We start from the raw sequence: 11,397 nt of genomic DNA, 5'->3' as shown, positions 1-11,397 counted from the left end.
TCTTAATCCAAACAGACAGACTGGCAAGGATTTTCAATGTGGAGCTAAAAAAAGGCTCTTACAAATAAAAAAAAAGGTATTGTAAAGCGTGAAAGTGCTTGTTCAAGCTGACGGGACAAAAAGGAATGTATTCATGCTACAGCAAGTGTATTTCACACACAATGATAAGAAAAATATTCTAAATTCAACACAAAAAATGGGAGAATGAACAAAAAAAAAGCTTCAAAAAAAGAATTCTGAAAGTTGACTATTAAATTCCAATATTATTAATCACTACTTCTAATCCTGCAAATAATGTAAAGTGCGTGTCCTCATGACCACTCAAAATCTCGTCTAGCTTAGGACTGGACCAGCACAGTATTAGCATTGTACAATATCCATGCTTTCCTTACAAAATGAAATTCACAAAAACAAAAGCAGAACCGCATATACATAGTGCTCATTATTTCCAGTCACAAAATACCACAGTCTGTAAACAAGGCACTCCAAAGGCATGCAACTCTCCTGCTCACCTAGGGGGAAAAATACTGCAAACTCACCACCTGTCTCAAGGAGGTGAAAATTGTTAGAGACACTCCTGACCTTTTCATAAACAAGCAATGCCTCTAAATGTAACTGATATTAATCAGTTACACATTTTGTATCCCCAAAAAAGGCAGATGCTTTATTTTAAGTAGACCTGAAGTGTCTGCTGTTTTTCAGATTATGTATTTGGTTTTTGGTTTGGGGAATTTTGGGTGCTGGGGAGAACAGCTCTTCTGTTTTGTCCAGCATGGCTCATCCCTGACTTTAGTATTACATAGTATTAGATACTAGGACTAGTATCTTCCCTGCCTGCCACTACTGATCAGAACTCACAGTGTCTCATGGAGCAATTGACATTTCTTTCAATATGTATTTAGTACATATTAGTATTCCTCCAAAACAGTCAGCTTGTTAAACTTAGCTAAAGTTTCACCCTTGTCTGGAAATTGGAGGGGGTGACTGGTATGTTTCATAAATAGCAAGTACTGTAAGATATTTCATAAAGTCAAATAATTTCCTGTTTATAATTAGGAATTGTGAATGCAAGTTGTGTGTGCTGAGCATTGAAGCTTACTTAGTTTTGCTACTCTGGAATATAAACCAGGAGAAAAGTCAGCCAGAACTTTTTCACAAATGTGTACACTATGCTTTGTGGTTTTTTTTTTTTTTTTAAGAAAGCAGGAGACATTATTTGTGCATGAAAGTACCACAGATACCCCACTGCCATAATTGTAATCTACAGCAGGTTTTTTTACAACAGTTTTGGGAAATATTGCTAAAAGTGTCTTGCTACGCTCGACTGCATAGCAGAAATCATGGGGAATACCCAAACGTAGTATATACAGAACACTGCTGCCATCACACAATTGTGTACACCACAACCCTGTGTGCCAGTCATTCACTCCAGAAACACGAAACACCAAAAAGGGACTGGAGAAAGAGTAGCAACCCAAGACTTTCAAAACCCAATCATCATTAATGGGAGACTTCCAGCTTGAAAGTGATGCTTCCATCTGGACATCCTTACCTGGCATAACTTTGAGACTCTGAATAAATGAACGGGACTTTACCTGTGCTTTGGGCATGCCAGTAGCTTTACAAATAGTCAGTTTAAAAGATCTTTGCCATGGGCACTGCATAAATAATTTTATATACATAGGTATATATGTATATATGTTATCTATGTATGTGTATACAAACACATGTTAAACAAAAGCCCCAAGAAGATTTAAAAAACCCGTATCATACTTTATAACTTGTTTTCTAGGATAAACTATATTTTTAATTATTCACTTTAGAAATTGAAGCTGTCAGTGACCTTTTAAAATGACTATACATATACAGCACACTGTTAGATGAACATTGATTTTTTTCCCCCTCCACTGCAAGCAAAGTTTAGAGAATTAGTTTTCATAGTGAGAAATAATTAAGCTTCAATTTTGTTTCCTAAAAGTTTATAATTAGGCCTTTTGATTGTGAGCTTTTTTTTTTAGTTAAGTCCAAGTAACCGAGCAACTATGTGCAGAAATTAACCTTTTTATTATATTATATACTGCAGTAGTAAAGTTTGTTTGAAGTGCATGAATAAAAAGTTAGTGAAATTACAGGAGGAACAATCTAATGTAGCAATAATAGGTGCATTCACTGTGCATCTGAGAGGAGGAGGGGGAAAAAAAGAACTTTTTCACCATTTTGGCCTAAAATGTGATCAGGTTTCCAGGATTCTGACATCAGAACCCAGATAACACTGGTTAGAACGATAGGGCTTTACAATAAAAGCTAAAATATTGACCATATGATGGCAAAAAGTTTTTATTTTGTGGTTAACTTATTCTCTTCTAGCTACTCTCTGATGAAGTTGGTGGTGCTGTGGAGGATGATCTCCTTCTTCTTGACAAAGATCGTGATCGTTCAGCACTGTAGGCAACATGCTTATCATAATTTTGTATCTGAGCCTCAAGGAAATCCCTCTGTTGCTGGCTGATTGTCTGGCTAATCAGTCCAGGGAGAGCTTGAATGCTACCGATTAACGTTTCCAGTTTAGTTTCTAGAGTGACAATTCTCTTCTCAAAATCTTCGCTTCTTTCATTTAAGTCAGAAATCATGTCATACATGATGTTTTGAGTCTGAAAGTAGAAGGATGTAAACAAAGGTTTAGAGAGATCTTACAAATATTGTAACAAGCAGCATAACTCTACAAAGGTTTGTAAATGGTTTTGTGCTTCGCAAAAATCCCCAAGAATATGAATATTATAACAATATCTAGTCTTGTGAACTAGTTTTCATTGTAGACTCAGAATAAACTTTCTACTAAATTTGTTGAGCAGAAATGTAATATATTTTGAGTAGCACCTTAGCTGTCAAGGTCTAAATGGATTAGACAAAAGACAAGACCTCTTCTAGAAGTCAAGGTGCTTAGAAATGCACTTTGTGAACAGTCAGTTGTGTAAGCCACCAGCAGACCAAAGCCTCCAAAGCCATGACAGCCTTGACTCCCCTGTATTTCCTCTGGTTTTAAATACCTTCATTCTTCTAAGCAGAACACAAATGTTCATTTGCTTTCTCCTTAAACTGACTAGGTTTTCTTAAACTGGCTGTATTAAGAGTAGTTGGGTGGATTGTTTTTGAAATGTAGTGCAAAGAGTAAAAGCTCAGTTGTGTGCTTCTCTGCTTCTGCATTCCCCAGTCTGTCTGCCCTCCATAAAACAGTATTTGGCTACAGCAAGTATATAGGGTGTACTTTAAAATGCCATAGTGGTCAGTAAAAATGTAATCCGAAACGTGTTATTCCGTTGCGACTTGAAACTGGTTACAAATAATGACTCAATTTCTTCCTCTGATAGACTGAGACTTCAGATTAGACAAACAAATTAAAACTGGATGTAAATCAGTAGAATAACTGGTTGAAGTTTATAAACTATCCAAAGGCAATGAAAATTAATTGAATGACTGACTGCCTGCAGTGTCAAGCACTTCAGCATCAGATGAGTGTCGATAACCCATTTCTCTGCCCACTGTTTCAAGATGCTAGCATAGCCCTTGATAGCAAAGCAGTCTACATTTAATAGTATCTGAAAAGTCCTTACCAGTTGCCAGGAGCATTAGACTGAAATGTATTTTCAGCAACTGTGGTTGTCAGGTGGTTCTTTAAAGCAAAAGGGGAATGAACACTGAATAATTTAATCTTTGCCTTGATACACTTTTAATTGAGGAGGGGTTTTAGGTACATGAAGAGGTGTACAAGAAACCCTTAGGAAAAGTCCATTAATGCCTCTAATGTAGTAAGAATGCTAATCAAAGTAACTGTCATATACTGAGGTCTAATGTGAAACCTGGAATGCTATCAGCTCAGCCCTCTAACTCTCTAGTTACTCTTTTATATTAATAAAAAATCCCAGCAACAACAGACAAGCCGTTTGCAACTGAACAGCCTCTTACCTCATCTCAATTGTCTTAAAAAAGATCCATAAAGTCTTATTATGTACTGGCAAAGTAGGCAGCTATTGTTCATTTAAAAAATTTAAACAAATGCAGACCTAAACCTACTTGTTCAAAGTCACTGCTACATAAGACAACAGGAATAGAAAACCAGAACCTCTAATTCCAGTCTGCATGAGAGCCTGTGTACTATGGTCCCTCATGGCACAGTCACTGACGCCGGACGGGAAATCTCTTCACTATGCAGCACTACACTACTACAGCCCACTCGCAGTTCAGCATTTACCAACACCACTGCAGTCACTTCAGGAGCTCTCAGAATCAGCCTCTGAATTCTTCAGTTGTACAAAAAAAACCCACCAAACAAACCCCCAAAATACAGTGCATTCAAACTCTGGCCAGAGCCATAAACAAGATGGTTTATTTAGTAGGTTTTACCACAAAACACACACATCTTTTCATTTTCTACAAATAACAAACTCGTTAACAATATTTGCATGTATAATGCATAACAACTTCACTTACAAACTCTTCATTTTGAAAGGATGCATGTTAAAAGTAACAGTAATTTTCTACTAACCTTTGCCAGGTCCACCAAAGTGTTGGCTTGATCGTTCAGTTTCCTTTGTTCCATTTTTACACTTCTTAATCTAAAAAGTGCAATTTTAAGTCAGATTTTTTTGGTGTATGTGTCATCTTAGCATTTCTAAAAAGCATGCACAAAACTTATAAGAGCAAATACTGCATGGACAATGCCTTGAGTACTTTGTGTAAAGTCAGAATTGGTTATGTGCCTGCTACAATGAGAAGCATGCTTCTTCAACACCGCAATAAAGAAAGAGCAAGGAAATGTGATGTCCTTGAGAATACCACTTGCCGTGGTCAAAGTTGAATTCAAAAAGGGAGGTAACAATTTATCCAGGCTATATGAAAGAAAGCCAAAACATTCCTCAAAGCCTCAGTATCGTGACAAGTAGATATAGGAAGAAACATAGAACAACTGATTTTTGTCATTAATGTTGTATCAATCAAGAATCTTCCCATGCCTACATGACTAGATACAGGTATTAGCCCTGTTCTGTCGGAAATGGACTGGGTTAGCAGGTGTTTGAACCTGATGGAAATACAGTGATAAGTGAGTTTCTCATTACTTTAAATAGAACTTCCATCTGACCAGCAGCTAAATAACCAACTTACTTGCCAATACATTTGATTTTCTTACATAATTGTGAATCTAAATATGATTACATTTTAAACTTACATTAGACATTCCTTTTCAATGCATGATTTAAATTACAACATTGAAAAACTATGAAGCAGCAACAAGGGTATGTTTTTCTCTTTCAAGCCTATCTGTCTGCATCATTATTAGTTATGTGCATTCTTTGAAAGATATATACATGACCCTTCTTACATGTTCCCTGAAACAAAGCCCATGTTTTTCAGGTTAACTACTAAAGGGGTGGTTTGTAGATGCAATGTTCACAAACAAGCGATTTCTCCCTTAAGTGCAAGTTATTTGTTCAACATTTCCCAACAGAGGAATACTTGGAATTCCAATGACTTTTCCTGTGGCTGTTCTAAGCAGGAAATAGCATTTTTCAAAACCAACATATCAGTTTTAAGCTATGTGTGATGAGATGCCATGCAGCCTACTAGCATGTAGGGCCAACCAAACCAACCATTTGGTTAGCTGTCAAATGAAAATAAGTTTGGCAGCATTTTGTGGCAGGTGGATTGCGAATGCATACACTGCCTGTTTTTCAGGGATGGTGTTACTTAGAAAACTAGTTTAAAGAAAGTCTTCTTGAAGATATTCCAAAATCAGGAAGTTTTTGTTCCTGCCTTTAGATACCAAGCATTTCCTTTTGTATCTAGTCTAACCACCATGAGAAAGTAAATTGTGAAGAGTGAAATAGCTTTTAACACACTTGGAATTAACTCTGTTAAGGTAGAAATCAATTGTTCACATAAAAATGACATGCTGGTGGCTTGTTACTGGAGCGTCATATGCTCTTCTTCCCCTAGAGACTTCCTTCAAACCACAACATAAATGCGGACTGCAAGAATGGTGCTTTCAGGGGCTATGAGCTGCAGCTATTCTGAAGTAAAAAGTATGGAGGTGTCTCCCAGGTATGGAGCTATATCATTACAGTCTCAGAACAGAATAATTACTCAAAGGTAAGCATGAAATAATTTGACTGAGGAATGATAACCCTAGTGTTTTGGTGCGCAACTCTCAAGTAATTTGCAGAATATGTGTTTTCTGCTTTTCTGAAGATTCACTGACTCATCTGTTTGCCAGTTAGTATTTGAATTTTAAAATTTCAAGAAATCCATTGTTATTGTAGCAACACAAGTACCAGTGACATCAACATGATAATGCCCCATGTTAATCAACTCAATACCTATCACAGACTGTAAAAATGTATCTCTAGGTAATGGCAAGTCTTTAGCTGCAGCAGCCAGATTTAACAAAAGCTGTCAGACTTTCATTCCTAAATTCATTAAGAGAAAATATGAAACATCTTGATTTTATGAACTTCACTTATCACAGCAAAAGATCATGATTCTGGATCGTGTTTCCATGGCAGCAATCAGACCACTGAAGTTCACAAATAAAGACTATTTATTGCATGCAGACAGTGGTAAATTCTGCAAATTTAGAAAGGAACAGCTTATACAACTTACTTCCGAGCTCTATTTTCATTTTGTTGAAATAAAAAGACAAAAGAAAAGAAACTGTAAAATATACTAAAACAACCAAATGAGCACAGTGGGCTCGATTCAGCAAGTGGAAAGTCCTAGGGAATTGCTACTTCTTTGAGGTGGAGTCTAACTCACATTCATGATGAAGAAACCTGTAATAGCTGCAAACCTTTCCATTAACTATTATCTGTAGATTTTCTTATTCATACAATACACAAAAGGCCTTTTAATAGTATCATTCAGAGTGATGATTTCACCTTCATCTTACTTGGTGTGCATGAGAAACAAAAAAGACCCAGACCAGCTGAAGGCAGTTTAGAGCTGTGACCGTGAGTTTGAGACTGCTACCATGATCTGCTCTGGCTTCTTGTATGAAACTGTCCCTGAAACTTCACTCTTTTTATTTCGGTCTTTAGTGAAATAGTTGGAAAGGTGAAAGGAGGGGAAACAATAAAAACCTAAGAATCCAGAAGGATAGAAATGAGCCGTATACTACCATGAGTCACTTGAGTAAAGTTCGAAGATGTAAAGGGAGAAAAAAATCATTTGCACTCATCTACTCCACTACAGCCAGGAGAAAGCAAACTGCTAGAGCAATGTTTTCACCCATGGCACATTCTTCAGCATATTGAGAAAATTATCCTTTTTTTTTCTTTTCTTCTTTTTATTACACACAAAAGTTTTGGGAATGGGATGCAAAGTGCTAAAGAACAGAGGGAAATGCATTATTAACATAGCTGTTCAAATTTTGGCTGGCACAGCTAGGAAAAAATTACTGCTGCCACCTTCTTCACCCCTGCTCATTAGTGAATTTTTAAGGCAGGTGCAGAGTAACACTTCCTATCCCGTGAAGCTCTTCTGGTCTTGACTGATATATAAAGCTGCAGATCGAGCCTGCTGTGCTTTTTAGATTCTTCTCTGAACATGTGCACGCACACAAACACACACAGACACACAAAATAAATAGCAAAGTTAAAATATTAAGGAATAACCTTTGCAATCAAGGATTCAAGTCCAGCAAAGGATGCACAGGACGTGCCATCCTCTATCCCAGAACCCCTGCCACTCCTCTCTGCCTCCCAATGTTTTAATCTAAGCAGGATGACCAAACTGGGAAAACATACTTCATATAATCACATAAAAATGCCTTAACTTTTGTCATCTTTATATTCCTTCAAGTATTTCTGCAATATCACAGTAACATTTAATCCTGCAATTTTGCTAAATACAATATAGTGATAAAGGTTTATAGACTACTTCATATCTTAAGCTTAGCTGCCCATTGCTTTAAAACATTGCTATGAAAGAGAGAAACAATGACTGTTAGCCTAGATTTATTAATAGGAAACATGATAACCTGACCTTTCCTTCCCATTTTTCCTTCAAGATGACACATAGGTTTCTTTTTTCATGATGGATGCTTCCCTTGCATCTCCCACAGGTTGGATCAGACACAGACCCACACTCAAAAGCTATCAAGACATCAGTTTGAAATTAAACTTACTCAGTTTATCTACATCTCCCCAGTATCTCGTGGGAACTAATTTCATAGACTGCACAAACAGCTGCCTCAGGCTGGATGGGGACGTCGAATATAGCAGACAAATAGTGGCATGGGTCCTGACTATTCTTCAAGAAGAATTTGTGGTTCCTGGGAACAGAAGTCTCTTTTTTTCTCCATGTAGTCTAAAGAAGGGTAACTGAATCATTGTGCAACTCTGCTGGTTTTGATGTACTTTATGGCAAATATGTATTATGAATTTTAGATAAATACTTATTGTCTGGCAGTACTGTAATTCAACTTAATCCTAACACTGGTTGCAGTTATCTGGCTTGTTTTCAATTCCTTAAGGTTTCAGTAGATGGGAAGAACCCATCTCAATCGCGCTAGAGGTGCTCAAATGTCACACACAGACTGTTGGCATATACTCTCATTTTCTAGGATGGATGCCAGGGGTCATAACTGACATACCAACATTCAATTTTATGCACTAAGAATATGTGGTAGAGAGAGGCAACCAATGGCTGTTGGCCTGTACAATCACACTTGATGCATATTCTTTTCATTAAACACTACATACATACTCATAGGCTCTCTTATATCACATAATTATTTTATTTAATTAATTTAAATTATTAAAATAAATCTATTAATGCTTATACAAATTATATAAAAATGTATAAATTAATTTATTAAAACAACTACTACAAATGAAACTTTTTCATTTTCTTCTGTCTGTTGTAGCTTGTATCTTACTACCTGTAACAACAAAGGACAGTCTCAGTGGCAAAAGACAACAATAGTCTTACATAATTCAAGAAGTGTGGGAAACTTCTAAAAAAAAAGACAAAAAAAGTTTTATTTACCCCATACTGGACATACACAGCCAGTACACTTCTTAATTTTTCCACAAACAGGTAACAGAGTAAAACTACAGCTTTGCCTTAGAGAAAAATCAACCTCCAGAGCAATGTTCTATGAAGCAGGGGAGGTGGGGGGACAAGGGAGAGGGCAGGATGCAACACAGGGACTAAGAGTAACTATGCGGGAGAGGGAAACTAAGAGAGAGAAAACACCTGGAGAGGAAAACCACAGCAAAATAGTACTTACTGATGAATAGCTTGCAAGAATTTGCGTTGATGTTTCCTTACTTTCGCATGGTCTATCTTTTTAACCAGCTTTGTGTTTTTATAAATTAACCATGTTTCCCTGAGTACATTGGCCGCTGCATTTTTCACCTGTTTAATGAAAGAAAAACACCAGGCTGACAAAAGTACCATTGTGCCATGTTTTCTCTTTTCTGGTATAAACTCTTGCTGAAGCACTTAACAGCCTTGCGTAACTGTGGGAATTGGGTACATCAGGAACCTGCGGCACTGAGGGCAGAAAGCAATAAATGGACCAAGGGGACTGCTGAGCAATTTCTGTGTTACTTATAAATGTGACACTGGGACCAGCTCTCTTTGCATTGGGGAATAATTTGTCCCTCTTTAAACAGTTAGCACCATTTGGTGTTTATGGCAATATAAATTACAGTTAGGAAACACCAGTGCATTATCTGTATGATAATTAATTATATGTATTTAATAGGATCATAACATTTCTTTCATTCTTGTTTGATGATTGGTACCTCTTCTCTTAGCCATTTAACAGACTTTAAATTTCCAGAGCTGTTCGAACATACTTTCATTTTTCTTTGAATTTTTATTCTTGTTTATTTTTTACCGTTCTCTGAGAAGATAAAAAAAAAATTGTCAATTAATGTGGCCTGTGTTCTATTTCGTAACTGCTTTGAATTTTTTTTTTGAAATGAGGTTTTCCCTACATTGTTAAAGGTTAGAGTACCTACAGTTCCTTCTTAGGCCCTCTAAAATTTTCAAGAATGCTTGAAAACAACTGACAAAGAATTTCAATGCAAGGTTGATTAATGACAGAACAACTAGGTTACTTGCAAAGGAAAACTGTCCTTATTATTCGTCTTTATTTTCTCTCTCTCTGACTTTATATCATGCCAGTCACTGTAGTGTCGGAGCTAAGTCAATGTCTAGGTAAAGGCATCGCAGGAATGTCATGCAGTAGCTCTTCCCAGAAAGCGGTCCCCACCTTGTACCTGTAGAATTGTTGGAGAACGTTGGTTCTGACTTCAGTGGAAGCACAATCGCATTTTAGAGACCTCCACACAATCTCTACCCAGTGCTTGCATTTCCGCAAGGTATGGCTATCATCAAGCTGTGGGAAACCTCTCTAGTATCTGTGTAACTAATTTGTGACCTAACATGCATCTCAGATTTGTTTGCTTGTTTGCTCTTCATGTGATTTGAGTTTCATGGCTTTGAACCTACCAAAGCAGCACTTGGATACAGTATTAGACTGATATTTAGATTTAGATGAAGGATAACTAAATAAAGTAACCTTTAAAAGACACAAATGTACACTAGACTCAAAACCTGGCCAATGTTTACAAAACTTTTTTCCATCCTGAAAGACATTCTGAGCTCAGCTGTCAGATTAAACTAGAAAAGTGCCTGTGTTAGGAAGGAACAAATTGTTGTCTACGGTCTACTATCAACAAGACCTTAACTGACTATAATAGGAGTGTAGATATACAAGCTTAGATAGACATCTCAAGTCACCTTTTATAGCTTTATAAGAACTGCCTTCCCACTCATCCTTAGTCTTTCCCCACTCTGACTGCTTAGGGGAGGTACAACCTGTTAGTGGTGACCAGCACAGAGACGAGGGAGCCAGCACAACCATAGCGGTGTACTGATGTGTCCTGGACACCAGCGCATAGAGACGTGACATGGCTTTCCACAGCAGAGGACCTGTGGCAGCACACCACTGCGCAGAGCTGTACCGAGGCAGCCAACCTCCTTCCTTCTGGAGCAGAACCATGGCTTCCAGCTCAGGCATCAACATCCCTCTCCTCGTGTCAGCAAGGACAGGCTCTGCTGAGGTCCTGTGTAAGGACCTTCCCCCCCATACTGGCTCTTCTCAATATCGAAGAGTGAAGAAGTTGAGAGGATTGTGTAGCTCCTACTCATTTGCTTGTTCCCTCAACACTGACCTGTTTATTTCAATAAAGGATTTTTATTGCCTTGTTTGCTGCATTATTTCATTTTCCAAGATGTTATTACAATTTAAATTATATTTCATATGGACTTTTAAAAAATACATTTTATGAATTCCAATGATTTATAAAAAGGTTTTGAAATAATCTCTTC

The 11,397-nt window shown here is 37.2% G+C and overlaps 1 protein-coding gene across 1 annotated transcript in view; it reads right to left on the bottom strand.

Annotated features, from left to right (window-relative positions):
• Nucleotides 1-1,229: 1,229 nt before the first annotated feature.
• KCNN2 (potassium calcium-activated channel subfamily N member 2) overlaps nucleotides 1,230-11,397 on the bottom strand; it is a 73,866-nt gene continuing 63,698 nt past the window's right edge. Inside the window, exons 7-9 of the mRNA XM_055699658.1 lie at nucleotides 9,284-9,411; nucleotides 4,544-4,613; nucleotides 1,230-2,651 (exon numbers count right to left, since the gene is read on the bottom strand). Of these exons, the coding sequence (XP_055555633.1) occupies nucleotides 2,364-2,651; nucleotides 4,544-4,613; nucleotides 9,284-9,411 (486 nt within the window). The 3' untranslated portion in view covers nucleotides 1,230-2,363. The remainder of the gene's footprint in view (nucleotides 2,652-4,543; nucleotides 4,614-9,283; nucleotides 9,412-11,397) is intronic.

Source organism: Falco cherrug, chromosome Z (assembly GCF_023634085.1).
Source record: "Falco cherrug isolate bFalChe1 chromosome Z, bFalChe1.pri, whole genome shotgun sequence".
NCBI classification, from domain to species: domain Eukaryota; kingdom Metazoa; phylum Chordata; class Aves; order Falconiformes; family Falconidae; genus Falco; species Falco cherrug.
Note: the sequence above shows the minus strand (reverse complement) of the source record. Positions and strands in the feature narration are given on the sequence as shown.